At 59.9% G+C, this 27,326-nt stretch overlaps 2 protein-coding genes across 5 annotated transcripts; one reads left to right on the forward strand and one right to left on the reverse strand.

Moving 5' to 3' along the window:
• Positions 1 to 6,901: 6,901 nt before the first annotated feature.
• Positions 6,902 to 23,082, forward strand: SRRM2 (serine/arginine repetitive matrix 2). 4 transcript variants are annotated; one of them, XM_037507754.2, is made up of 14 exons: positions 6,902 to 9,332; positions 10,183 to 10,290; positions 10,461 to 10,625; positions 10,786 to 10,863; positions 11,201 to 11,263; positions 11,336 to 11,368; positions 11,557 to 11,607; positions 11,780 to 11,872; positions 12,519 to 12,711; positions 13,705 to 20,393; positions 21,110 to 21,397; positions 22,458 to 22,571; positions 22,666 to 22,776; positions 22,856 to 23,082. In XM_037507754.2, exons 1-14 carry the CDS (start codon positions 8,980 to 8,982, stop codon positions 22,863 to 22,865), a joined length of 8,349 nt encoding a protein of 2,782 aa, XP_037363651.1. In that variant the 5' UTR covers positions 6,902 to 8,979; the 3' UTR covers positions 22,866 to 23,082. The 4 variants fall into 4 exon arrangements, with proteins under 4 accessions (XP_037363651.1, XP_054549847.1, XP_054549848.1 ...); XM_054693872.1 differs by lacking the exons at positions 22,666 to 22,776; positions 22,856 to 23,082 and having other exon boundaries at positions 21,722 to 22,498; XM_054693873.1 differs by lacking the exons at positions 21,110 to 21,397; positions 22,458 to 22,571; positions 22,666 to 22,776; positions 22,856 to 23,082 and adding an exon at positions 20,634 to 21,096 and having other exon boundaries at positions 6,903 to 9,332.
• Positions 23,083 to 23,397: 315 nt separating this feature from the next.
• ELOB (elongin B) lies at positions 23,398 to 27,216 on the reverse strand. Its single transcript, XM_037507757.2, has 4 exons — positions 27,160 to 27,216; positions 26,901 to 27,035; positions 25,826 to 25,931; positions 23,398 to 23,983 (listed from the first exon to the last, which is right to left on the reverse strand). Exons 1-4 carry the CDS (start codon positions 27,160 to 27,162, stop codon positions 23,871 to 23,873), a joined length of 357 nt encoding a protein of 118 aa, XP_037363654.1. The 5' UTR covers positions 27,163 to 27,216; the 3' UTR covers positions 23,398 to 23,870.
• Between the last annotated feature and the right edge of the window lie 110 nt (positions 27,217 to 27,326).

Genomic DNA, 27,326 nt, shown 5'->3' on the forward strand with positions numbered 1-27,326 from the left:
CAAGACTTTGCCCACAAGCATCAGTCCCATTTTCAACGCTGAGCGTTGGACTCACGGGAAGGTGCAAACCCCGACAGTTATGGCAGCAGGAGCATGTATTGCAGGAGCCCTGTCAGGAGGCTCAATTAGTGCGGTTATGGTCGCGCCACTAAAGGAAAGTATTCAACACTTGGAACACATCACAGAGCAACAGTTTAAAGCAATCTAGGAATTACAAATTCCACTGGACTACTCATGGAATTGTAAATACAACAAAACACCTTCATGAAACCAGTTGCTGAACAATCCAAAGTATTAAAGGTATACGAATCAGAATTAATAGCAGGATTAAGAAATACCAACCAAAGACCCATTTGTTTAAAATTTCAAATCAAGAAAGAGTTATTTATAGGGAAATTTTAAATCTTTTCAGCACTGGACTTGGAACTGGCACAATGAATTACCAAACTCTACTAGATCCAACAAGAGACAGCTTTTGTACTCAAGGATATTGTGAAATACATCACCTCACAGTAAGACTGGAAACTGCCCATGTTGGATACCCTATGATGAGACTCCCATAGAAGATAGAAAACCAATGGGCGCAGATATATGAAAGATACGCCTGGATCAACCACACAAATATCTACGTGCCATTCGACAACCTATACAAATCCAACCACACATGTACATTGCAACAACAACGCTGCAACCAAACATGGCAGACGCTGGAATTATTCTAACTGAGCTACCAAACCAAGTATAAGACTTGGGAAATGTTCATTTCCAAATCTGTGGAAATGGACTCTATAATATGACCGTTCACTATTATAACGATACATTTGACGGAGAGTGGCCCATGAATGTCCATGGGCAAGACCTGAAGATGGACCTCACATTCTATAACGTCCATGGATGTAATCGGGTGGAGAAGGTATTCACAGTACCAGCTTGTGTTGATGACAACATTATCCTCCATCAAGTTGCTTATCTCCAAGAACAAAAAGCTGACAGAGTAGGGCCAAAAATTAAAACCTTTGTGAAGGAGGAGGAAGAATACCTTCGTATTCAACGAGAACTTCAAGAAAAGGCAAATACTTTAGAGACCTTCTTCAACACAATGCTCGAGCAATGGGAAATACAGAAACTGAAGTCCACGGGACTAGGCAATATTTAGAACATTCCAATGCAGACATTCACAAGATCGTGCATAATTAAATACGGACAGATTAACATGGAAGAACACGTGGAAACATGCTGAAAAAGGCACAATTTGGGACACAATTACAAGACTGATAAAGCTTGACACCACGTGTATTTACACGTGGGACCCATTCCATTGGCTAAAGGACGCAGCATGTTACTCTGTGATATCTGTGGTATTGGTAATTGGTAGCCGATAGTATTAAGACTCGTCCGTGTGCTTGTTTCTAGGTCAATCCACAGCACTGCATATAAGAAATCCATCGAACACGAGAAGAAACCTCACGATTATGAGCTGTAGAGGAATCGACCCAGAAGATGAAGCCCAAGAGTTCTCTCTGGAATGCTTCACGAGAGCGACCGCAGGAGAAGAAAGGCTTCTTGTTTCCAGGGTTGTTCGGATGGAATTCCAGAGACACCTTTTAGGTGGTTTTGCAGCATCTTGCTGTTAGTGTTGTAGAGGATTTCCTGTGATTATTGGAGTGGGAAATTTGCTTAACGAGTGTGGGAATGTTAATGATAAACGTTATTCAGATATTTAGCTCATTTGTTATGGTGTAAACATTTACATGTTCATAAAATTCATAAGAAAAGTTATGTGACTGTTGCCCATGTGCTTTCCTTGCCAATGGCTCTTCATCTGAATCTCGGGAGCTGTGCGCAGCCTGCCTGGGGCGCCGTCACTGCTCAGCGTTGGGGACTGGAGACTGAGAGGATGGAGGCCCCGCGATGCCCTCTGTGGGGGCACCAAGGATGACCCAGTGTCCGCCCCTCTTTGCAAGACTTCGCCCTGTCAGCACTGACTAGGAATTGTGCTGTGTTTCTGCTACAACAGGGCGCATTCTTGAGTGTCAGGAGCGCAGTATCCACGCGTGCTGGTGTGTGGGCCAGCGCATGAGCCGCGTGGGCAGCAGAACAGCCTCTGGATGTCCCCTGCGCCCCAGCACTCGCGGGGGTCAAGGGGTGGCTGTGAGGGGCAGATGAAACGGCCACATCACCGACCCCCGCGCGGACCCGGCCTCCCGCGGACGCGGCGGCGCAGGGACGCGGCAGGTGCTGAGGGACGAGGCCGCCCGTGGACACCCGCGGCCGGGACGCCGCCGTGGGGGGGGCTGGAGTCAATATTGGGTTCGATGATGACTGTGCAGCCAATGTCCGGCGACGGCAGCAGGGGGATGCGCGTTGCCTGCATCACGGGGTGTGATCACGTCCCTGAGCACGTGCTGGGAAACGCCGACGCGTCGCCCGCTGGGGACGGGCCATGAACCACGACACGCCGCTCCCGGGTCAGGCGCGCGGGGACGAGCCGGGGCTGCGAGGCCAGCGCCGCCCCGGACCCGCGAGGCCGACGGACACCGCGCGGGCTGGACGGCGTCCCGGAGCCGAGGCCGAGCCCCCCGCGGGACCCCACGAGCCTCCCGGGCCGGAGAAGCCACGGGGGGAGCCGGGACCGGGGCTGGGGTGGGGGGCGGCACGGGGCCGGGTGGGCTGTGCGGCCCGTGTGGATCCAGCGCGGGGCGGGGCTCTGGGTGTGGCCAGAGCCTCACTGGGGACCCCGCCCTGAGGCGCCCCCAAGGCGGTCTGCTCGGGGCTCCCCGGGGGAGCAGCGGGTTGAGCGCCACGTGTGAAGCTGCCTCAGCCTCGACGGTGCAGATTCGATCCCGGCCGCCCACGAGGGCCCCACATGGCGCGCAGACTCTCCTGTCTCCCCGCTGAGCCCCTCAGCGGTGTATTTCGGTCAGTCTGCCTGTTCTGCTCCCGGCTCTGTCTCTGGAGAATCCTCTCCCCTTCCCCACATCTGGCCTGTACCCCGGCTCTTGTATAAATAAAATATTAAAAAAAAAAAAAAAGATTCCCCTCCTTGGAACTGTTCACCCAAACCCAGTTTACTCAGGAGGGCACAGACCGTGAGCAAGTCCAGGCTCTGTTTTTCACAGAACCACTGAGACGAGGGAATTTGAGGCGCGTTGTTGGGCTTCGGCTTGAGCGGCTCCCTCAGGAAGATCGGAGGTTCCTGTAACTGCACCCCAGCAGGGCTGGCAGAGACGCCTCAGCCTGGGACTGTGGCGTCCCGAACACCTGCAGGTGTGTAGCCAAATGACAGCGTCAGCGAGAACTGGGGCCTCCGCCTATTCCTGTCAGCTGCGGCGGCGGCTGGGAGAGGCGGCGGGGGCTGCGGAGGCTGCTGGCTTGGGGTTCGGCCACCATGTCCTGTCCGGACAGAGGGAGCGAGGGAAACAATGCGGACAATGTGTGCACATGGGGCCTCGCAGCGAGCAGGGCAGCGGGCTGGGCAGGGCCCTGGCCCAGGCTGACTGACTGGTGAGGGGGACGCCGACCAGAAGGCCAGTCCCCAGACCTGGAGCAGGCAGAGCGGCCCCTGCTCACCAAGGAGGTGACCCTATTGCCGGCCACTTTTAGGGTCACCCGCGACTTTGAGCCAAAGGGGAGCCTGTCTCACCTCTGGGCTTCTTCACAGAAGGTTTCTTCCTGCCCCAGGTTCTTCCTGGCCGGAGACAGCTGACCGTCCTGTGGGCTGGGCCGGCCTCCTCCTCTCTGGAGGGTGGCACAGTCCCTCTCCCAGCGCCCTGAGCGATGGCTCGGAGGGTGTGGGCCTGGGGCCATGTTTTTAGGCACTTGTGGCCGAGGTGTCTGGTCCTGGCAGTGGAGGCGGCTGGCAGCCCACTGAGAAGGTGAGGCAACCCAGCGCTCAACCGCTGAGCCACCGGGGAGGCCCATTCTTTCTTTTTTTAACTGGCAATTTTACAGCAGAGAAACCTGGCTGACCCACTCCTTTTTTTTTCATTATTTTATTTTTTTAAAGATTTATTTATACAACAACCGGGGTACAGGTCAGAGGCACTGGAGGGTGAGAGGATTCACCAGAGAGAGCGGGGAGCAGAACAGGCAGACGGACTGAAGACAATGCTGAGGGGAGCAGCAGGCGAGCAGGAGAGGTCTGCCACGCCATGTGGGAATCTCCCTGGCCGGCCGGGAATCGAACCTGCGCTGCAGAGGCTGTGGACAGCTTCACAGCGCTGCACTCAACCCACTGAGCCACTGGAGAGGCCCACCTGCTCCTTTTTAAAAAAGATTTATTTATTTATGCATACAGGAACTGGGGTACTGCCTAGAGGTGCGGGGAGCGAAAAGATTCCCCAGAGTCAGAGCAGGGAGCAGAACAGGCAGACTGAAATACACCGCTGAGGGGGGCAGCGGGTGACAGGGGAGGTCTGCCTCGTCATGTGGGTAGCTTCCACGTTGCGACAGCTTCATAGCGCTGAGACTAATCCCTGCGCCACCTGGGGGCGGCCCCTGACCTCCTTGTGAGCCCAAGGACGCAATGGGGTGCTAGGCGCCTCTTCACAGGATGCCCCGCAAGAAGCCGGGCTCCGCGGGCTTCCTGGCAAGCGTGCACAGCCCGGGCGTCTCCCGAGGAAGCAGACTACGGGGACGGGGGCACTACAGAATTAAGGGCGTTCCAAAGACGGCAGCGTCAGGAACCATCGGGAGTGAACACGCGCGCAGGAGCCGCGGCCGACTGCGGGCGGGGAGCGAGGGGCCGCACGTGGCGCGGCCTGGGCTGCTGCCCGTTTCAGGGCCGCTCTCCTGACCCCCAGGGCGCGCCCTGGACCGGGAGGGCGCATTCCCGCCCGAGAGGGTGGGACGAGGGTGTCCCGCATCCCACGCGGGCATCGCGAGCATCTACGGCGCCGCTGCCCCCACAGAAGGGCGCGCCGGGTGCCCGGGGACGCCCGCATCGCCGGGGGGCGGGGGTCACGGGGGGGGGCGCGAAGCCACCGCGCACCCCGCCACCTCCCGACGCCGCCTCCGGCCGCGGAGGACCCGGGCTCCGGGCCCCGTTCCTCCAGGGTCGCGCCCAGGCTCGGGCGGCAGGCGGGGGCAGCCCCGGGCGCCGCGAGCTCAGGTCCGGGCCCCGCGAAGGACGGTGGGCGCCCCGGGCTCTCAGCGGGAAGACGCGGGGCCCGACGCCCGGGGCCGCAGCGCCCCCCCCATCACCGGCCGGCGGGCGGCGCCCGGCGTGGACCCCGCTCCTCCCGCCGCGCCCGGCGCCCCGCCCGGCCCGGGCCTCCCGCAGGGGCGCGTGTGCGGGGCTTGTCGCGTTCCCGGCGCGCCACAGTCGGCGCGCCCGGGCGCTGCAGACGTCGCGCGGCCGCCCGGTCGCCTCACCGATGGCCAGGGGCAGCCAGCCCGGCCCAGCTGCAGCGGCGAGGCCGCGGACACCACGGGCCTGGGCCCGGGGCGGGGCGCCGGGGTTCGGTGCCCGGCGGTCTCACAGAAGCAGCAGCGTCGCCGGGCTCCGGCCATCGCCTCCCAACATGGGGAGACAAAATGGCGGCCGTGCCGGACAGGGAAGGGGGACGCGGAGGCTACATACGGGTTCCGTGCCACATTAGAACTACAAGTCCCAGAATGCTGCGGGCCGGAGGCGGGAGGCTGAGGAGCGCTCGAGCGTCGCTCGAGGTGGCGCCAGGCCCGGTGCTCCTCCCCCTGCAGCGGAAACTCTCCAGAAGACGTTGCCAGCTCCGGTCCACTCCCTCGCTGTTCCTCGCATTGGCCGACGGGATTAGTAGTTCCTCGGCGACGAAGTGGCTTGTCTCACGCGACTTCAGAAACTACACTTCCCGAGGTGGCGTTGACGCCTGCGCACAAGGCCGCGGGGGGGGGTGGCGTACTACGGTTCCCGGCGGGCCCCGCGACGCGGGAGGCTGCGTGCTGACGTGCGTAGTTAGTCGTGCTGACGCGCAGCGCGGCCCAGGCGGGGTGCGAGTGGCGCAGTCGGAGCCCGCTGCGGCCCCTGAGGAAGCGAGGAGGCGTCGGTGTCGGCTGAGGCGGGCGGACCGGCGAGGCGTCGGCTCCAGGCCCCAGGGATTCGGGAGTTCGAGCAGCGGCAGGACCTCTCCCCCTCGGAGGCGGCGGGCGGAGGCGGCGGCGGCGGCGGCGGGTGAGAGGGTGGGGGAGCGCGCCAGCCGGGTGGGGGAGGGGCGGCGGCCGGCGCGAGGCCCGAGCGCGAGGAGAACGGTCCTGGCCGCCGCCGCGCGCACGCGCGCTCGCCGCCCCCAGCACGCGCGGACGGCCTCGCTCGCTGGCCTCCCTTCCCCCTCCCCCGCGCGGTTCTGGTCGCGCGCGGGCTTTTCCTCCCCTCCCCCCATGGCAACGGCGCGCCGCCGATCGGGCGCGCGCTCGGCGAGGCGCGGGCGCGCGCTGCTCGGCTTCTCCTCCCCCGCGCGTGTGGTCGGGGCGCCCGCCCGCGGCTGCTCCTGCCGACATCTTGGCGGCGCCGGCCCGCGAGGGTCTCCCGCACCCTCCCGCGCGCCGCCGCGGCCCGATCCGGTCGGCCCAGACGGCGGGGCGCCGCGCGGCCCCTCCCCCACCCCGCCCGAAATAGCGCGCGCGCCCGGTCCGGCCTGGGCTGGCGGCTGCGGAGCCGGGGCGCCGCGCTCCTGGGCGCCGGCCGCGCGCGGCGGGGAGAGCCGGCCGCGCCGGGGTGCGTGGGCCCCGCGCGCGCCGCCCCCGTGTGCGTTTGCCTCGGCGCCGTGGGGGGCGCGGTGACGTCGGGGGGCGCGCCGGCCCGTTCCGGGCGTTGCTCGTCGTCTCGGGCGCCGCTGCGCTGCGGGCCGGGCCGCCACGGCGTGGGCGCCCAGGGGCGCGGGCTCGTCGGCTCCGGCTCCCGGCGTGGCGCTGGGCCCTACCCAGGGCCGCCTTCCTGCCGCCCCCGGCCCTTCCCGGGCGCGACGCTTTCTGAACCTTCTGCTAGCGAGTCTTCAAGGTGTCTTCCCCGCCTGGTTGGACATGGTGATAATTTTCCCGCACGAAATTCCCTTTTCTCTTTCATTGCAGTCCCCCCACACACACTTTTGACTTGGGCTATTTCTCTGTCCATTTTGTGGGCTCCCTGCCGTAAGGATTTCAATTACATAAAGTTACCTGTTTGGGTGATTTTTGTGTGTGTTGATGTTTCCCCCGCCCCCCCCCCAATCATTTTCCTGTTTTGAGCGCTGCTTTTAATGCTGTGGTTCTTTTTTTTTCATTTCTATTTTGGCTCATTCTCTAAAAGTTTCCAGTTCCATGTGACTTAATACTCTTTGCTTAGCAGCTTTCCTCTGTAGGGAGTGGGAGGATTATTGTGTGAGGTGGTATGGAAGTGTGGGTGAATGGTTAAGCTGAAGAACTAATTGCACATCTGAAGAGTTCTGCAAAGAAAGCAGGAATTAGGTGGGGTATATGTAGGCCAAGAAGGTCTTGGGTTTAGAGTGGGGAGGATTGGTATTTTAAAAAAATGAGTTACCTTTTGAAAGTAGAGAAACTAATTTCTCGGGCTGTAAAATTGGATTTTTTTTTTCTGTGCTTTCCAGTTACCTTTTCTAGATTTAGCGTCATCTGTTACTTCTTTACTCTCTGGTGTGGTTATTTTTTGTTGTTTGCAGTTCTTGAGTCTGCTGCAGGGATTGGGCCTGAACCCAACCTGAAAAGGTGGGGGGGGGGGGTCGGAAGAGTCCGAAGCTGTTCTAGAGATGGGCTGTCTCCTGTCTGTGCAATATCTGCACTTTTCTGTCCTTTTTTTTTTTTTCCCTTCAACTTTAGTCCAGCCTTTTGGGTATTTATCTGTATTTATTGTGAAATTTAAGATATGCAGACTTTTCCTTTTATTCAGTTCTTCCTGTTTTCCTCTGCTTTCACTAATCTCTCCACGTGATTTTTTTCCTGGGGTGGTTTTCCTTCACACATACATATTCTTGGAAAATGCTTTCGACAGAATGAAATGGAGAAAGAGTTTGTGTAGTCAAGAAATTAAGAGAAAAATTGGGGTCTGAGGGCTCTTCTGAACAATCTGGGCTTCAGACAAGCTGACACGCTAGAACCTGGTGGGGCAGAACAACTAGGAGGTGAGACACAGGGGCCTGGCAGGGAAAGCTGGCAGTTTGACACTAATGAAAGTGAGGTGTAAGGAATGGGGGGTGTTTTTTGAGTACGTTTTATAGTGAGGAATGTGGACGTGGTATGGGAACAGTAGGGACAGAGGAGGCTGGTGTGATGTGTGTAAAGCGTTGATTTGAAACCAGGAAATGCTGAACAGGAGCTCATGGGAGTTGGGTGAGAGTGCAAGTCATAGGCCTTCCAGTCAGAAGGAAATTGAGAGGATAAGGTGTCAGCAAAGTCTATGGACATGGAGGTCAAGGAAATGGTTTCTTCATTGGGAGGTGAAGCCTATGAGGATTGGGTAGCCAAGGTTCTTGTGAGTTTCTGCTGTGCACGCTTGCCTTTAGCCTGGGGGTGAGGCTGCACGGGGCCCTTGTGGTTTAGCTTAACCAGTCAGTCCACCTGTTTGGATACTTAGGAGCCGTTTAGTCCTTTTTGTACTTTTAACAGTCGTCTGAAATTCTTAGGTCGGTTCTTGGAAGAATTTTTGGACTCAGGCTGCAGGGCTACAGGTGCCACAGGTCTGTCTGTTTTATATACTCGGTTTGGAATTCTCAAGTTACTCTCCAAGGTCAGGAATTACAGTAGTTGATGAAAACACCACTGTGCGTTGGGCAGAGGAGAATAAAGGGACAGTGAGGAATTTTGAGAGAAACGAGGTCCTTTTGCCTAGGGTAGAAAAAGAAGAAAGACAAGTAAGAGCAAGACGAGTTCTTGAGCATTGAAGGGACAGACAGTAAGGGTTCGGCTGTGATTCGTTGGAAAGAAAGTAGCTCTTTCCAGTAAAGAACCTGGGGAAGGATAAAGCCTTATGTAGCTAAAGGAGGTTTTGTGTGGAGATAATGTTGGAACAAGATGGAGAGCAGGGATTTGGGTGGTGGTAAGTGGTTAGTTTGGGGCCAGGGGCCTGACCCGTGTCTCCCCGCTCCCCCTCAGGAGCGGTGGTGCCCCCCCGGGCACGGGGCCATGTACAACGGGATCGGGCTGCCGACGCCCCGGGGCAGCGGCACCAACGGCTACGTCCAGCGCAACTTGTCCCTGGTGCGGGGCCGCCGGGGTGAGCGGCCTGACTACAAGGGAGAGGAGGAACTGCGGCGCCTGGAGGCTGCCCTGGTGAAGCGGCCTAATCCTGACATCCTGGACCACGAGCGCAAGCGGCGCGTGGAGCTGAGATGCCTCGAGCTGGAGGAGATGATGGAAGAGCAGGGGTGAGGGGAGGGCTGGGGATGAGCTGAGCACTGAGTGAGTGCAGAGATGGGGTGTAGGAAGCGGTAGGGCTGCTGGAAAGATCTGGAGAGGAGTTGGAGGAGGGAAGAGGTAAAGGAGCTAGCGAGGTGAAGTGAAGGGACAGTTCTGAGTGGGAGACGAGAAAGCTGTGCCTTTGGGACGGAGGTAACCTGAAGGAGGCTGAGGTCTATAGAGCTGGAGGCACCTGGGGCAGGGAGGGGTGTGGAGAAACAATAAGGTGCTTTAAGGGAGAGGTGGGGGAGGAAGCAGAGCCCAGACGGGTGCCGGGTGCCAGCTGCCAGGTGACGTCCGTGGTGGAGAGGGCAGTAGACGGCTTGAGGCCTCGGAAAGGAGCAGAGGAAGGAAGAGAAGTAGAACACCCGGCCGGGAGGGCGGTGTGCGGGGCGGGTGGTGCGGCGAGGGCCTGGAGAAGGACCCCGTCCAGGCACAGACCTTCCGAGAGCAGCGGTTTCCAAACTTCATGGGGGGTAGCGCTCTTACACGACCTATTTTTGGGGTGCAGAGTGAAAGACTTAACTCTTCCTGAAGTTGGGGAGGAGCACCTGGAACTCTACCTGCTTAACTTTCCTCTCTCGGCTCCTGGAGTGTAGCGTGTTTAAAGTCCACTCTTCTAGGGGTGCAGTTAAGTGGAGGAGAAAGGTTACAGGGAAAGCTCAGGACGATTTAAGAGACGGCTCCTTTGGGTGACAGTGAGTGAAAAGCTCCGTGTGCGTGGAGAGGGAAGGGGCCCTGTTGGGAGTGTTGGAACCGTAAACCTGGGACGGGGGTGTGTGTCGTCCAGCTCTAACCCTGTAGGGGTTTGTTCTTCAGGTACGAGGAACAGCAGATTCAGGAGAAAGTGGCGACCTTCCGACTCATGCTGCTGGAGAAGGATGTGAACCCTGGGGGCAAGGAGGAGGCCCCGGGGCAGAGGCCAGCGTGAGTGTTTCCCTCTCCCGCTGTCCTGGGGCTCTGGGGCCACGCGCCTCCCTTCTCGCCCTGCTGCTTGCCTGCTCTCGGCGCCCTCTTCCCGTGCCCGCTTGGCTCCTCTCAGCCTGCGTGAGTGTCAATCTGCCTTCCCCTTCAGACCTGTGCCCTTTTTCCTGTAGGGTGACTGAGACTCACCAGTTGGCAGAGTTGAATGAGAAGAAGAACGAGAGACTTCGCGCCGCCTTTGGCATCAGTGACTCCTATGTGGACGGCAGCTCTTTCGACCCTCAGCGTCGTGCTCGAGAAGCTAAACAGCCAGCTCCTGAGCCTCCCAAGCCTTACAGGTACGTAAGATGGAGAAACCAGCGTCAGCTCCTCTTTCTGGTTCCGAGCACGCGGCTCTCCATTTTGGCGGGTGATTTCTTCTTCCTGTGGGCTTGTTCTTCTGACGTGGGGGTGTCTCAGGAAATGGGTTCTAGCCTCTCCCTCTGTTGCTCTCTCCAGCCTTGTCCGGGAGTCCAGCAGTTCTCGTTCGCCCACTCCGAAGCAGAAGAAGAAGAAGAAGAAGAAAGACAGAGGACGGTAAATTGGGACATTACCATAGTGGCCCTCAGACTGGTCAGAGAGGCAAGGGTGGCGTCCTTCAGGGCTAGCTGGGAGGAGAAGCGAACGTGTTGCTTCGGTGGGGAGGGTTCAGTCTGCGGGAACTTGGACTGGCAAAAAGCAGTTGGGATTTCTGGGACTTCCTTCTCCATTTTGAGGTTTGCTGGCCTAAGGAGGCTGGGGGGGGTGGTGTGTAAGGCACACGCTCAGGGCTGGGATGTTTGCATCGTTGCAGTTGTTGGGTGCTTCAGCAGCCTCTCCTGGGAGTGGGTGGGGCGGGGGAGCACTCAGAATGACCGTCTGCACCCACCTGCAGCCGTTCCGAGAGCAGCTCCCCTCGGCGGGAAAGGAAGAAGAGCTCCAAGAAGAAAAAGCACAGGTACGCGCGGGGCTGGGGCGAGGCGCGGCCGGCCAGTGCGGGTGTCGGTTCACGCTCTCTTCTCTCCCACAGGTCGGAATCTGAGTCCAAGAAACGGAAGCACAGGTGAGCATGCTGGCGGGGGCCGCGGTGGCGCGGGGGCCATTGCTCGCCGGCCCTGCCTGCTCTACGGGAGGGCCTCTCTCTCCCCGTGCATGCTGTCTTGATATGCCTTTTCATTCCTCCCTCACTTTGGGTGGTGGTTTTTTTTTTAAAAGTAGATCCTTCTTTAATCATCTTGCCTCGTTTTTTAGGTCTCCCACTCCAAAGAGCAAACGTAAATCTAAGGACAAGAAGCGGAAGCGGTGAGTGCACTTAGGTGAAATGGAAGGGGTTTCTCAGTGAGTGCATGATGAACACTACCTGGGGAACGGGGAGAGCGGGGTGTCCCTGGTTGCCAGGGAGTTGCAGGCTGGATCCCCACCCCCCACCCTCGGTGCAGGTGTGATGCTGAGCTGTGCTGGTGTATTCCCACAGGTCTAGAAGTACTACGCCAGCCCCCAAGAGCCGCCGGGCCCATCGGTCAACTTCCGCCGATTCTGCTTCTTCTTCTGATACTTCCCGCAGTCGGTGAGGGGTGGTCCAGGAGGATGGGAGGGAGCGGGACTTGTGGGTTAATCAATTTAATATTTATTGAGCGCCCACGGTGTGCTAGGCGCTGCACAGACCATTCGGAAGACACGGTCCCTGCCCTCTAGGAGCTGACAGGCTAAAGCAACAGGATGGACAGACATATACATTTTCCCCTTCTCTTTTTTTTTTTTATTTTGTTATTTTATTTTTGTTTTGTTCTGATGTATATGGACTGCCAGAATAGGGGGGGTGGTGGTTTGTTCGTGGTGTCTGGGGGAGGAAGGAATCCTTACCCTGGCTTCCTTAATCGGGGAAGGCTTCCTGAAGGAGGTGGGCTCAGAGGTGAGTTGTGAATGAAGCAGGTAGGGAATGGGATGGGCGGAGGGCTTGGGGAGGTTTGGGGGAGGTGAAAAAAGGGTAGAGGGAGAATGTTTTTTGGGGACTGATGGGAAAAGAAAGGACCAAAGTGAACCTGACTTGAATCTCAACATGAATGATTTGAGTCTTGCAAATAGGAGAAGGTTTTGTGGACGAGGGTTGTGCAATCAGGAAAGGTGGCTGGATGGGAGTTGGGGAGGGGGTTTTCTCTTCTCCCCCGAACTGATTTCCCTCTTCTCCGCCTTCCTTCAATTCCTTTTCTCAGGTCTCGAAGTGCTGCAGCTAAAACCCATACAACTGCCTTGACTGGGCGAAGTCCTTCCCCTCCTTCGGAGTGTCGAGGAGAGGGAGATGCACCTGCCAGGGAACCAGGTGCCACCAACACAGGGCAGCCTGGCAGCCCAGAGCCCTCTACGAAGCAGCCTGGCAGCCCACGTGAAGACAAAGACAAGAAGGAGGTATGTTCCTGAGTTAATGACTGACTCCTTGTGCTGTAGGGCTGTGGATTTAGGGGCAGGTATTGGAAATGAGATCTAAGTGCTTATTAAGGGGAAGGAATTCAGATTCTTTCCTGCATTGCTTTCAGTTTATCTCCTGCATCTGCAGATTCTTTTGTAATTGTGTTTTTCAAACTTTGTTGAGCATTAATAGGTTTTATTTATGTCACTGCTCTGTATGTGGATAGCACTGGAACAGAAATTTCTTCACTGTTTTACTACTTAGATTCCTGTAATTTCTTTGTTTAAATGTTGGTCGTGGTATGCTAAAAGTTTTCAACCCACTGGGTTGCTGTTGCAGTATGGAAACATGATTTTGGAATGTATTTATAGTAGTTTTTACTCATACATATTTGCCGTTTAAGCTGTAATCACTTTTTGCTTATACTATTAACGGTATGTTTTATTTGTGCTTTATTAAAAGTTTTAGCGCTTGTTCATTTCTCACGTAATATAGTTATTTTTTCCATGCTATGATTCGGGTCCCTTCAGAAACAGTTTAATTCCTGTTCTTGACATATATTTAAACCTTTTTAATAATCTGGTCGTTTTTTTCTATATTGTGCATAGTAACTTTTATTCACACAAATTACATCATCAAGTCTTTGCTTTTGTTCTTCAATGTAATTTTTTTGGGGGGTGAAATGCACTTTAGGGAATTGCTTTTCTCCATTTACAAATGTCTTTTTTCTTTGATTTGCAGTAATTTGTAATGGATACTTGTTGCAAAGTTTAGTGCATTCATTGTTCTGTTTGTTTGTTTGTTTTTTTTTACTGTTTTGATATTATATGATTCTGTTAATTAAATGACTGACTGTTTATGGTGAAGAAAAGGACCGGTTGTTATAATGGGGTGTGTAGAGGAAAACTTTCATTGGAAAGGGTGTTGGGATCATAATGAATGATAAAGAATTTTTATTACATATCCCTATTCCTACTTTCTTCTACTCTTAGAAATCTGCAACTCGACCTAGTCCCTCTCCGGAAAGGAGCAGCACAGGCCCAGATCCACCTGCTCCCACCCCGCTCCTTGCTGAGCAACATGGCGGCTCCCCACAACCTAGTGCAACAACCCCTTTAAATCAGGAGCCAGTGAATCCCCCAACTGAGGCTTCCCCATCCCGGGGCCATTCACCACCTAAGTCTCCTGAGAAACCTCCCCAGTCATCTTCAGAAAGCTGCCCACCATCCCCTCAAACTACCAAAGTTTCTCGGCATGCCAGCTCCTCCCCTGAAAGCCCTAAAGCCACACCAGCTCCCGGATCCCGCCGAGAGATTTCTTCTTCTCCCGCATCCAAGAGTCGCTCACATGGCCGAGCAAAGCGGGATAAGTCACGTTCTCATACTCCTCGTAGGGTGGGGCGGTCTCGTAGCCCTACCACTACCAAGAGGGGACGATCTAGATCTCGAACCCCCACCAAGAGAGGGCATTCTCGGTCCCGGTCCCCTCAGTGGCGTAGATCCCGGTCTGCACAGAGGTGGGGACGATCTAGGAGCCCCCAGCGACGTGGCCGCTCTAGGTCTCCCCAGAGACCAGGCTGGTCCAGGAGCAGAAATGCCCAGAGAAGAGGCAGGTCTAGATCAACAAGACGAGGCAGGTCACACTCTAGATCCCCAGCTACTAGGGGCAGGTCTCGCTCTAGAACCCCTGCCAGGCGGGGCAGGTCTCGCTCTAGAACTCCCACTAGGAGGAGGTCAAGATCCAGAACACCCACTAGGCGTAGGTCTCGCTCTAGGACACCAGCCAGAAGGGGCAGGTCTCGCTCTAGAACCCCCACCAGGCGCAGGTCTAGAACCCGATCGCCAGTGCGGCGGAGGTCTCGCAGTAGATCACCAGCCAGGAGAAGCGCCCGATCACGCTCTAGGACCCCAGCCAGGCGTGGGCGGTCGCGCTCTAGGACCCCAGCTAGGAGAAGTGGCAGGTCGCGCTCTAGAACCCCAGCCAGGAGAAGTGGCAGGTCGCGCTCGAGGACACCAGCCAGGAGAAGTGGCAGATCGCGCTCGAGGACACCAGCAAGACGAGGAAGATCACGTAGTAGAAGCTTAGTTAGACGGGGAAGATCTCACTCCAGAACGCCCCAAAGGAGAGGCAGGTCAGGTTCATCATCTGAGAGGAAGAATAAATCCAGAATGTCACAGAGAAGCAGGTCTAACTCAAGTCCAGAAATGAAAAAATCTCGAGTTTCTTCGAGGAGAAGTAGATCTCTCTCTTCACCACGGTCTAAAGCAAAATCGCGCCTGTCTTTGAGGCGAAGCCTTTCAGGGTCCTCTCCGTGCCCTAAACAAAAATCTCGAACGCCATCAAGACGCAGTCGCTCTGCATCATCCCAGCCTAAAGCTAAATCTAGAACCCCACCCAGGCGAAGCCGCTCTGGGTCTTCACCTCCTAGTCAGAAAGCTAAAACACCACCAAGACAGAGCGCTTCCAGCTCATCTCCTCAGCCTCAGGTGACATCTGGAGCACCACCAAGGCAAGGGCCTGTCGCAAGCCCCCAGGCCAGTGAGCATTCTGCAGCATCACAGAGACAGAGCCGGTCTGAGTCACCCCCCGGCCCTGAAGTGAAATCCAGGATTCCTTCAAGACACAGCTGTTCTGGGTCTTCTCCTCCGAGAGTGAAGTCTCGCACACCTCCAGTGCGCAGCCGGTCTGGCTCACCGTCTCCGCAGCCCAAGGCCAAGGCTGGAGCTTCACCAGTTCACAGCCAGTCCGGCTCCTCTTCTCCAAGTCCTGGGAGGGTTGCAGCTAGAACACCGCCAAGGCAAAGCAGATCAGAGTCTCCCTGCACCAAGGTTGACTCCAGATTGTTACCACATCACATCCGTTCTCGATCCTCCTCACCAGATACCAAAGTGAAACCCGAAACACCACCAAGACAAAGTCACTCAGGGTCTGTTTCGCCGTGCCCCAAAGTAAAGCCCCAAACTCCACCTGGGCATGGTCTTTCCGGAGCAACATCGCCATGTTCCCAAGAGAAGGCTAAAGATTCACCAGCACAGATTTGCTCTGGATCTTCCTCCCTCTGTGCAGGAGTAAAATCTACTACATCTCCAGGAGAGGGCTATTTTGGTTCCTCATCTCTTCAACAGCAAGAACACTCTCAGACTTCACCAGACCCTGGATCTGATTTATCAAGTCCAGATATAAGACAGAGTCATTCTGAATCTCCATCACTGCAGAATAAATCTCAGATGTTTAAGGGTGGCCAGTCTAGGTCCTCATCTCCAGTCACCGAACTGGCATGCAGCTCTCCAAAAAGACAGGAAGGGAGTGAGTTGTCAGCGAGTCCTAGGCTGAAATCTGGAATGTCTCCAGAGCAGGGCAAGTCCCAGTCCGACTCTTCCCTATATCCTGCAGTGGACTCCAAATCTTTTCTGGGGCAAAGTAAATCTGAGCCTTCTGAAGCAAAAGAGAGAACAATGAGCTTACTCCTTCAGGATGATGTGGCCATGTCATCTCCTAGACCAAATGACAAATTCAGCCCTCTGGTGCAGGAAAGGTGTGAGTTCCCACCACTACTCAAAGACACACCTAGAACTCCCTCAAGGGAAAGAGGCGGCATTGGGTCATCTCCAGATACAAAAGACCAAAGTGGCTTATCAGCTAAGCCAAGCCGAAATGAGGAATTAATGGAGTTGGAAGAGAAACCTGAAGAACTCCCAAGTCAGGTCCTGCCCCATTTGCCCCCAGAGCATAAAAAAATGACCGGAAGTAATGTTGAGTCATCTCCTGAAAATGAAGAACAGTCTGCAGTGTCTCTGACTCTTGACCAAAGCCAGTCACAGGCTTCCTTGGAAGCAGAAATCCCTGCAGTGGCCTCAACTTGGAGTGGACAGCGTCTTTCTCCAGATCATAAAGAACTGTCTAATTCCCCTGCCAGGGAGAACAGCTTCGTATCATCTCTACAGTTTAGAAACTCGGGCCCTGTTGCAGAAATGAATACTGGATTTTTTCCTGAGGTAAAAGATTTGAGTGGCGCTTCTAATCAGCTGGAAACAGACCCATCTCTAGATGCAAAAGAACAGTCAACAAGGTCTTCTAGACGCAGCAGTTCTGAGTTATCCCCAGAAGCAGTGGAAAAAGCAGGAACGTCTTCAAATCAGAGTGTGTCTTCTCCTATGCTTGATGCTGTACCCAGAACACCCTCCAGGGAGAGAGGTAGCCCTGCATCATCTCCTGAGCTCAAAGATGGTTTACCTAGAACCCCGTCAAGGAGAAGTAGGTCTGGGTCTTCCCCAGGACTTAGAGATGGGTCTGGGACTCCCTCTAGGCACAGTTTATCAGGGTCCTCTCCCGGCGTCAAGGATATACCTAGAACGCCCTCCAGGGGGAGAAGTGAGTGTGATTCTTCTCCAGAACCAAAAACATTGCCTCAGACGCCCAGGCCCAGGAGTCACTCTCCATTCTCCCCGGAGCTCAACAGCAAGGGTCTTACCCCCCAGAGAGAGAGAAGTGGGTCAGAATCATCAGTTGAACAGAAGACTGAGGCCAGGACTTCTCTTGGGCAGAGAAGTCAATCTGAATCTTCTCAAGAGCTTGATGGGAAGCCCAACGTGTCCCCTCAGGAGGGAAGTGACTCGGACTCTTCTCCAGATTCTAAGGTGAAAACACATGTGCCACTTAGACAAAGAAGCCGCTCAGGATCCTCTCCAGAGGTTGATGACAAATCTCGACCGTCTCCTCGACGCAGCCAGTCTGGGTCATCACCTGAAGTTAAAGATAAGCCGCGAGCTGCAGCCAGGGCACAAAGTGGTTCTGAGTCGTCCCCTGAGCTTAAGGTGCCTATCTCTCGGGCCCTACCTAGGCGAAGCAGGTCAGGTTCCTCGAGCAAAGGTAGAGGCCCTTCACCCGAAGGCAGCAGCAGTTCTGAGTCCTCTCCAGAACACCCACCCAAATCCAGAGCTGCCAGAAGAAGCTCTAGGTTATCACCAGAGCTGAAAACCAAGTCTCGTACCCCGCCTCGCCGTCGCAGCTTGCGCTCCTCTCCTGAGCTGACCCGGAAGGCCAGACTGTCCCGGAGGAGCCGCTCTGTGTCTTCGTCACCAGAGACCCGCTCTCGCACTCCCCCAAGGCGCCGGAGAAGTCCTTCCGTGTCTTCCCCAGAGCCGGCCGAAAAGTCACGGTCCTCACGCCGACGGCGTTCAGCTTCGTCTCCACGCACTAAGACCACTTCAAGGAGAGGCCGTTCTCCTTCGCTCAAGCCTCGTGGGCTCCAGAGGTCCCGTTCTCGCTCAAGGAGGGAGAAAACCAGAACAACTCGACGTAGAGAGCGATCTGGATCTTCTCAGTCAACCTCTCGGAGAAGACAGCGGAGCCGGTCAAGGTCTCGGGTTACCCGTCGACGGAGAGGAGGTTCTGGGTATCACTCAAGGTCTCCCGCTCGGCAGGAGAGCTCCCGAACCTCCTCTCGACGCCGAAGAGGCCGCTCCCGGACGCCCCTCGCCAGTCGGAAGCGTTCCCGTTCGCGCACGTCGCCAGCCCCGTGGAAACGCTCCCGGTCTAGGGCGTCTCCAGCCACTCACCGGCGATCCAGGTCCAGGACACCTCTGGTCAGTCGGCGCCGGTCCCGGTCTCGGACCTCACCCGTCAGTCGGAGACGGTCAAGATCTAGGACGTCTGTGACCCGGCGAAGGTCTCGGTCCAGGGCATCGCCAGTGAGCAGAAGGCGCTCTCGGTCCAGAACCCCGCCGGTCACCCGCCGGCGCTCGAGGTCCAGAACACCCGCTCGCCGCCGCTCTCGTTCTAGAAGCCCGCCCGTGACTCGGAGAAGGTCCCGATCTAGGACACCCCTAGTGACAAGGAGACGGTCTCGGAGCAGAACCTCGCCTATCGCTAGGAGAAGGTCAAGATCCAGAACGTCCCCGGTCGCTCGAAGGCGATCCCGCTCGCGCACCTCTCCGGTAACTCGAAGGAGGTCTCGCTCGCGCACCTCCCCAGTGACGCGCCGCCGGTCGCGGTCGCGGTCGCCTCCGGCTATCCGGCGCAGGTCACGGTCTCGAACCCCGCTGTTACCACGCAAACGCTCTCGCAGTCGCTCACCCCTGGTCATCCGCCGCCGTTCCCGATCCCGTACTCCGCGGGCGGCTCGAGGCAAACGGTCTTTAACGAGGTCTCCTCCCGCCATCCGAAGGCGCTCCGCCTCTGGGAGCAGTTCCGACCGTTCGCGTTCTGCCACCCCTCCGGCGACGCGCAACCACTCCGGCTCTCGGACACCTCCAGCGGCGCTCAGTAGCTCTCGAATGAGCTGCTTCAGTCGTCCTAGCATGTCCCCGACACCTCTGGACCGCTGTAGGTCACCTGGAATGCTCGAACCCCTCGGCAGCTCGAGAACGCCCATGTCTGTCCTCCAACAAGCTGGTGGCCCCATGATGGATGGCCCAGGTCCCCGGATTCCTGATCACCCGAGAACATCTGTACCAGAAAATCACGCTCAGTCTAGAATTGCGCTTGCTCTGACAGCTATCAGTCTTGGCACTGCTCGGCCGCCTCCATCCATGTCCGCTGCTAGCCTTGCTGCAAGAATGTCCCAGGTTCCAGCTCCAGTGCCTCTCATGAGTCTCAGAACAGCCCCGGCTGCCAGCCTTGCCAGCAGGATCCCCGCAGCCTCTGCAGCAGCCATGAACCTAGGCAGCGCCAGGACACCTGCCATCCCGACAGCAGTGAACCTGGCTGACTCAAGAGCACCAGCCGCAGCAGCGGCCATGAACTTGGCCAGCCCCAGAACTGCAGTAGCACCTTCGGCTGTGAACCTTGCTGACCCTCGTACCCCTACAGCCCCGGCTGTGAACCTAGCAGGAGCCAGAACCCCAGCGGCTTTGGCAGCGTTGAGTCTCTCAGGCTCTGGGACACCCCCAACTGCTGCAAACTATCCCTCTAGCTCCAGAACGCCCCAGGCTCCAGCTCCCGCGAACCTGGTGGGACCGAGGTCTGCACACGCTACGGCGCCTGTGAATATTGCTGGCTCAAGAAACCCTCCGGCCCTGGCCCCTGCAAGCCTGGCCAGCGCCAGAATGGCCCCAGCCTTGTCTGGTGCAAACCTCACCAGCCCTAGGGTGCCCCTTCCTGCTTACGAGCGCGTCAGTGGCAGAACCTCACCACCACACCTAGACAGAGCCAGGTCCAGAACACCCCCAGGAGGCCCAGGCTCCAGAACCCCACCATCTGCCCCAAGCCAGTCTAGAATGACCTCGGAGCGGGCTCCCTCGCCCGCGTCTAAAATGGTGCCGGGCCCCTCACAGGCTGTTCTCCCCCCAGCTCAGGATCGGTCTAGGTCCCCTGTGCCATCAGCTTTTCCTGACCAGTCCCGATCTTTGCTTGGCCAGACCACCCCCGTGGCAGGCTCTCAGTCCCTCCCCCCTGGGGTGGGCGCAAAGACCACGTCCTCTGCTGGGGACCACAATGGCATGCTCTCTGGCCCCGGGCCCGAGGGTGGGGAGCCGCCTGCCTCCGCCGGGGCCCAGCAGCCTTCGGCACTGGCCGCCCTACAGCCTGGAAAGGAGCGGCGGAGCTCCTCCTCCTCGTCCTCGTCCTCCTCGTCCTCCTCCTCCTCGTCCTCCTCGTCCTCCTCCTCCTCGTCCTCCGGCTCCAGCTCTAGCGACTCGGAAGGCTCTAGTCTTCCTGCGCAGCCTGAGGTAGCCGTGAAGAGGTGAGGAGGCCTGACTGGCAAAGCTCTCTGCGGGGAAAGTTTGGGGTGGGGAGGGTGGGTGTGGGGAGGGTGAAGCCTTACCCAGGGATTCTAGACGCTCTTGGAGGTGGTGTGGGGACCTGGACGCTGAGGCTGGGGGAGACAAGAATGCGGGTGGGGCTCTGGGGGCTGGAAGGGGACAGATGAAAGTCACCGAGAGCTGCTCTCCAGAGGATAATGATAAGTTTTCCGTCTCTACAGAGGACAGAACTAGAGGAAATGGACTTAATTTTACAGCAGGAGGGATGGCAGTTAGACCTCAAGAGGAACTCCCTGGGCTGGAAGGATCTTCAGCGGTCATCCCATCCCCCCCCTGCCTCCAGGCAGGACGGCCCCTCCCCAGCCGCCCTGCACACAGGGCCCCCCCCAAGTTGCTCTCCGAGGAAGGAGGCTGCTCAGCTTTGGTTTCCACACCGTGTCCAAGGGCCTTATTCCTCCATCAGGGACATTCTTGAGGTTTAACCTTGATCCCTTGTGCTGCGGGCCCCGGCCTGATGCTTGTGTTAGCAGAGGTGGGGTCAGCCGGGCCGCTGCCCCGCGGAGAACGCGCTCGCCGGCTCTGCCCAGAGCTGCCAGGCCTTCTCGGGCTCGCCTCCCCACTGCGAGCCTCCAGGCCGAGGAAGGTAGGGTTGGGGCTGGGGCACCCTGTCGCCTGTGACACCCCTCTTGTCCCGCAGGGTCCCCAGCCCCGTCCCAGCCCCAAAGGAGGCTGTTCGAGAGGGACGTCCTCAGGAGCCGACCCCAGCCAAGCGGAAGAGGCGCTCTAGCAGCTCCAGCTCCAGCTCCTCCTCTTCCTCCTCCTCCTCCTCCTCTTCCTCCTCCTCCTCCTCCTCCTCCTCCTCTTCCTCCTCCTCCTCCTCCTCCTCCTCTTCCTCCACTTCCTCCTCCCCCTCCCCTGCCAAGCCTGGGCCTCAGGCCTTGCCCAAACCTGCAAGCCCCAAGAAGCCACCCCCCGGCGAGCGCAGGTGAGTGCGGCCTTGCTTGAGATGGACGGGGTGGGGCTCGACCCTGGGGTGTGAGCGCCCTGCTGGGGTGTCTCTCACAGCTGGGGTGTCTGGTCGTATGGGAGGAGTTGGGCTCTCCTCCCCGTCGGCTGGGGCGCCTATGCCGGCAGCGGGCTGTGCCTTCCACGGCGGTGCCGAGGCCCGGCGCTGGGGCGTCTTCGGCTCCTTCCTCTCTCTGCCCCCGACGTGCCGCCCGGCCCCAGGGAGTCTAGCGTTAAGTCTCCCCGCTGCTGCCGCCAGGACTCTGGTCTGGCCACCGTCATCTTCTCCCGACTCTGTCCACAGCCTCTTCCCTGTCTCCCCGCCTCCACGCCATTCTCTTCCACACGTAGCCAGAGGGATCTTTCTAAAACGCACATCTGGTTACTTCCCTCCACGCCACAAATCCTTCCGGGACGCCATGTGGCCTGCAGGATAAAGCCCCACCTCTGCGGGAATGGCGTGCGAGGCGCTTCACCAACTGGCCTTGCCCGCCCTGTGTCTCCTCTCCTGCCCGCCCCCACACATGCCCTGTGCTCCAGCCACACCCGGCGCCTTGCAGTCTAAGGAGAGCCCATGCCTTGGGACATGCTGCTCCTTCTGCCGGGATCCCTTGTCCGCCTGGTGGACTCCTCGTTCTGCAAGACTCCGCTCCCACCGCACCTTGGAGAAGACCGCCCCGCCCTCCCCGGCCCTGGCCCCTCCCCCCGGGTCCCCAGACCCGCGCACACCCCTCCTTTCGAGACTGCTTCCCCCACACGGGGCCGAGCAAGCCCCCCTTGGCTCTCCTTCACCACCAGACAGTCCCTCCAAGGGCAGGGACCGTCTTTATCTTTGTGTCCCCCGCTGCACCCCGCGCCCTGCCCGTTGGGGCGCTCGGTGGATGGTGTGCGGGCGGACGGGTGAGTGAGCAGACGAAGGTGGGTCTGAGGCTGGCCCCATGTGGTGTGAGGTTTGGTGGTCAGGACCTGGGGGGCGTCCTGAGTGCTCGCTGCTGGGTCTGGAAGGGCGCAGTGCTATGGGGACCTGCTCTGCCCCCCAGGTCCCGCAGCCCGCGGAAGCCTATAGACTCCCTCCGGGACTCGCGCTCCCTCAGTTACTCGCCTGCAGAGCGCCGCCAGCCCTCCCCGCAGCCCGCGCCCCGGGACCAGCAGAGGTGGGTGTGTCCTCCCCTGCTGCCCTGCTGCCGGCCGCTCCCTGCCCCGCGCAGCTTGGGGGCTCTGGGACCTGACGTCTGCCCTGTGTTGCAGCGGCAGCGAGCGCAGCTCCCGAAGAGGCCCGCGCGCGGAGAGCCGCTCCCCAGGCCGCAAGCGCAGGAAGGACACCCCGAGCCCCCACCCGGCGAGACGCCGCTCCTCCAGGTGGGTCCCCGCGCCGGGCGTCCTGGGCGCCTGCGGGCTGGCCGGGCCTCCGCGGTGACCGTCGTCCTCTCCGTTGCAGGTCTCCTTGACGTGCTGGGGGAATTTCACCACCCCCCGGGTTGTGGAGCCACAGGGAGCGCCCCTCTCTCCCCAGCGGCCGCGGGCCGGGGTCCTCGTCTGCCCCGTTGTGACTGGCAGCACCTTGGGGGCGGGTGCTCTCCCTCGCCCTTTTTTTTTTTTTTTTTTTTTTCTTTGTTCCTGTGAAATGTTATTCTCTGTGAGTTTTTCCTGGTTCATGTTTGGGGGGGTTTGGGGGTGGGTGGGAACGAGAACGGGAGCGACGGGAGGGAGAGTAGTTTGGGACACGCCGGTCTTGGAAAGGAAGGGCCTGGGAAGCACCGCACCCCTTTTATCCCCAGGTTCCTGGGAGGGGTGCTTTGGGGCTCAGGAGCTGTGTGGGGGCTCCCTGGAAGGAAGGGGCAGGCGTCGGGGACCTGTTGGGCCCGACTGCCCCGCCGCTAGCTTGTGGGCCCCTCCCCCCAGCTTTTCTTCACTTTCTTAAAGGCATTTTGGTTTTTTAAAATCTGTACAGCAAAGCGACTTTTTCTGTCAAATAAAAATGAGAACTGCAGGCGCCGAGTCTGTAGACTGTTTATTCGGGGTGGGGGCGGCGGGGGAGCCGCTCTTCTGACCGCCCTGCAGGCCACTGTGGCCCCTGCGGGGGTGGGTCCAGGCCCTGGGTCTCCCACGGCACGTGGTCTCCAACTCTCACTCTGGCTCCAGCGCGGGCTCCCGCTCAGCATGCTGGGAGGGGCTGCTCTGGAGGGACGAAGCAGTGGCCCAGGCAGGAGCAGGTTGAAAAAGCCGCCCCCCCTCCCCACGGCCTTGAGAAGGGGGGACAGGGTGGGCAGGGAGGGGTCCAGCAGGCCAGCCTGGTGAGCGAGAGGCCAAGTGGGGTCTCACCGGGGAACAGGCTCATCTAGTGAGATGGCCTGGAGTCAGGAGAGGGGGGAGAGAAAAAGGCAGCAGCCAGGCAGACACCCAAATCTTATTTATTGGGGGGACGGGGCACCAGGGGCGGGCCCGGGACCCTCTCACTGGACAGCCTGCTCATTGGCGCTGCTTCCTGAGTCTTGTGGCTTCATCACATCGGGCAGCTCGGGCGGGCTGGAGAAGGGCTCGATGCGCAGGGCCTCGAACGCCTCGTCTGCGGGAGGAGGGAGGAGAGCTGGAGGGCGCGCCTGGCAAAGGCCCGGCCTGTCCTCGCTGCAAGGAAGTGGACCGCCTGCCCCCACCGACTCCTCCCTATAGCGGCATCAGCCCTCAAGTCCCCTCTCCCCACCCCCGCTTCACGCCTTCCGAGAGCAGGCGTGGCTTCAAGGGTTGCTTCAAGGCCAGGCCGTTGGCCTCGTCACCCGTCACCGGTCTCTGGAACGGCTGGCCTCGAGAATTCAATGGAGTCACTTCCTCGAAGAAGCCCTCCCGGCCACCCCGATAACCCATCCCTCCGTGCCCCAAGGCCCTGTGCATCGCCAGCAGCGGAAACATTCACTGGTCTCTGGACAGGCCTCGTAACACCCCAGCGAGTGCCAGCGCCCCGCGAGGGCAATGAATCTCACTTAGAGCTTGCCCGTTCTCCCACCCGGGAGGCTCCTCCCCCGGGCCCCGCGGGGGCACTCCTGTGTGGCGACAGGCCTGGCTGTCCTACGGGCAGGAGATGGCCACTCTGGCGGTGCCAGGGGCTTCCCACCACCGCACGATGCATAAGGCCACCCCACAGGGGCAGCCACCCAGAGGTCAGCAGGGCCGGCGCGAGGGCGCTGCGCGCAGCTTACTAACCGCGCTATTCCCTGGCGGTCAGGCCTGGACACCTGCTGACGCGCACCTTGGCTCCCTCGCCGTGAGCCAGCGCGGGCTGAGGAGACGAGCCAGGGAGGCCCCACACCCGGGACAGAGGCCCACCCAGAGGAGGTTTCCTCTGCAGTGTTTTCTTGGCTGCGTGGGAAGCAATGACCGCCCAGTTCACACCATCGTCCCTATCGAGACGGCAGCCCCCGCCTGAGGGCCGATGCCGCCAGGGCCGTCACCACCACACTCAACGTTACGCCGGGGCCATGGGGAAAAACCACCTGTGTTGTGGGGTTTTCTCAGCTGTACAGGAGGGCCCGTCCACAGCTCCCAGGCCTAGCTGCGGGCCCACGGGGCACCTTCGTTCAAGTCGAGAAAGGGAGACATCCCCCGGGAGACTGCGGCCTGGCCTGGCTCACCGAGCCTGCCTGACAGCAGCCCCGGCAGCCCCGTGAGGTCGGGAGGCACCCGCGTGAAGGCCCCCAAGGACTGTTTGCTGTGCACTTACAGGTGGGGCCGGAGGGGCCCGGGGGCTCACAGGACCTGCCTATCCTAGCCTCACGCCGCCACTCGGGAGGGCCGGGGCTGCTGAGGGCCGGCGACCCCCTCACAGAGCTGTCGTACCTTCGCCGCGTTTACTACGAGAAGGGAGGAGAGCAGCTCAGGCTTACCCAGCCACCCACACAACCCCTGGGGCCACGCGTGTTCACGATCCCACAAGCTGTTAAGTTTCCAGAGACACGCGACAAAATCCAGGCCCCTCTTTGTCAGGGCGGAAGGAGACAGTGACAGGAAGTCACCTGCCCCCAGCCCTCTCGTCTCCCGGCTGGGGAGTGAGGTGTGGCCGGGACCGGACCCGAACCCTGGGTCTGCCGGGCCCAGGCGCAGAGTAAGCATTAGGACGGGCGGAACGCAGGGCCGGCCTGCGTGGAGACGCGGGGCTCAAGGCGTCGCGTGGCGCCAGCTGGGCCGGGCCTGGGCATCTGCCTCGAGCCGGGCTCCCGACACGGCGGCCGGTAAGCCGCAGCCTGCAGGGCGGGCGCTCAGAAGCCCGCGAAAGAGCCTTCTTCCTCTGCAGGCGGCTCGTCTGCTTTTTTTTTTTAAATAGAAAATGGCATCCCGGGAAGACTTCAGGGCAACAGCTGCCGCCCCCCGGAGACCTTTTCTTTGGCCGTTCCCACCCGCCGGGTCGCCCGCTCACCTGCCCGGAAGGCCAGCCCCACCGTGGCCGGGGCCTGTGGCCGCGCAGTTTGACTAGTGAAGCCACACTCGCCCAGGGTCTTGCTGTCGTCCAGGAGCTGGTCGTCCTGCGGAGAGAGCGAGGCCTGGTCCCGGGAGAGGCCGGAGGAGGGCAAGTCCCCGAGACGCCTCTGGTCAGCAGCCAGGCGGGAAGTCAGAGGGATGACAGCCCTGGCGCCGCCTCCAGGGCTACACCCCGGCTTTCCCACCAGAGCCTCCCGGGGAAGGGCCCTGGAGTCTGGTTTTCCCAAGCTCCAGGAGAACCTAATTTCCAAAGCCAGGGACCCAGGTTGGCCACAGACAGACACGGTTTGGGCCGCGATGTTGGACCAAGTGGCTCAACTTTGACGTGCGGGTTCCTCAGCTGTCCCGCGGGAACTGCTGGAATTCCAGGAAGAGGGGTGGCGCCCCAAGGCTCAGCGCCAGGCTCGCAGGGGTGCAGCAGGGTCCCTAGAGGCTAGGGCTGGGTGCGCGGGGGTGGGGAGCACGGGCCTTTACACACAAAGGAGGCTGGGCCCGGCCGGGGGTGAAGGGCCAGTTGGGCGGTTTCCGGCCAGACTCCCGGGACCTCACGCTGCCCCCGGAGGTCCGTGCTGAATAACGGCAGCAGGTCTGCAGGGGCGGCGGGGCGGCTGGCTCCAAAGGCAGGCGATTAGGGGGGCTGGGCAGGCGCCGGGGACGAGCGGGGGGCCGCCTGGGGCTCACGCTCTCGCGGCTCGGCAGCAACGGGCCACTCCCCCGGGCGCGCGTGGGGGGCGCGCAGGGGGCTCCGGTGCGCCTGGGGGCCTGGGGCCCGAGCCCCGGCCCCGCCAAGCCCCCCGGCCAGCGACGCGCGCCCCCGCCGGGCCTCCGGCTCCCCCGCCGCCCGCCGGGCCGCCCGGCGCGTCGGGGGGCGGGGGCGATCGGGGGCCCGAGGCGGCGGCCCGGGGGCGCGGGCCCGGCGCGCCCTCGGCCCCCTCCGGCCCCGGGCCCCGCAACGGCCCCACGCGCGGCGGCCGGCCGTTCGCGGCCGCGGGCCCCGGCCCGGGCGGGCGCACCTTGTACAGCCGCTGCTCGTCGGGCGGCCGCTTGAGGATGCCCTCGACGATGCGCTTCAGCTCCAGCACGGTGCTCGACTCCTTGGCGTCCGTGAAGATGGTGGTCTTGTGGCGCCGGATCATGAGGAACACGTCCTGCGGGCGGCGGGCCGGCGTGAGCGCGGGCCCGGGCCCCCCGGCCCCCCGCCCCCGCCCCGCCCCGCCCGCCCGCCGCCCCCGGCCCGGCCCGGCCCGCGCCCCTCCCCCCGCGCCCGCTCACCATCGCGGCGGCTGCTTCTCCCTCGACGCGCCGGCGCGGCCGCGCTCCGCCCCGTTCCCAGCGGCCCGCGCGCCGGCCCAGCGTGCCCCGCGCCCGCCGCCGCGGCCCCGCCCCGCCCCGCCCCGCCCGCCCCGCCCCCGCCCGCCGCCATCTTAAGTCATGGCGAG

The sequence above is a fragment of the Talpa occidentalis genome, unplaced genomic scaffold (assembly GCF_014898055.3).
Source record: "Talpa occidentalis isolate TD23 unplaced genomic scaffold, MPIMG_talOcc4v2.1 talOcc4.12, whole genome shotgun sequence".
NCBI lineage: Eukaryota > Metazoa > Chordata > Mammalia > Eulipotyphla > Talpidae > Talpa > Talpa occidentalis.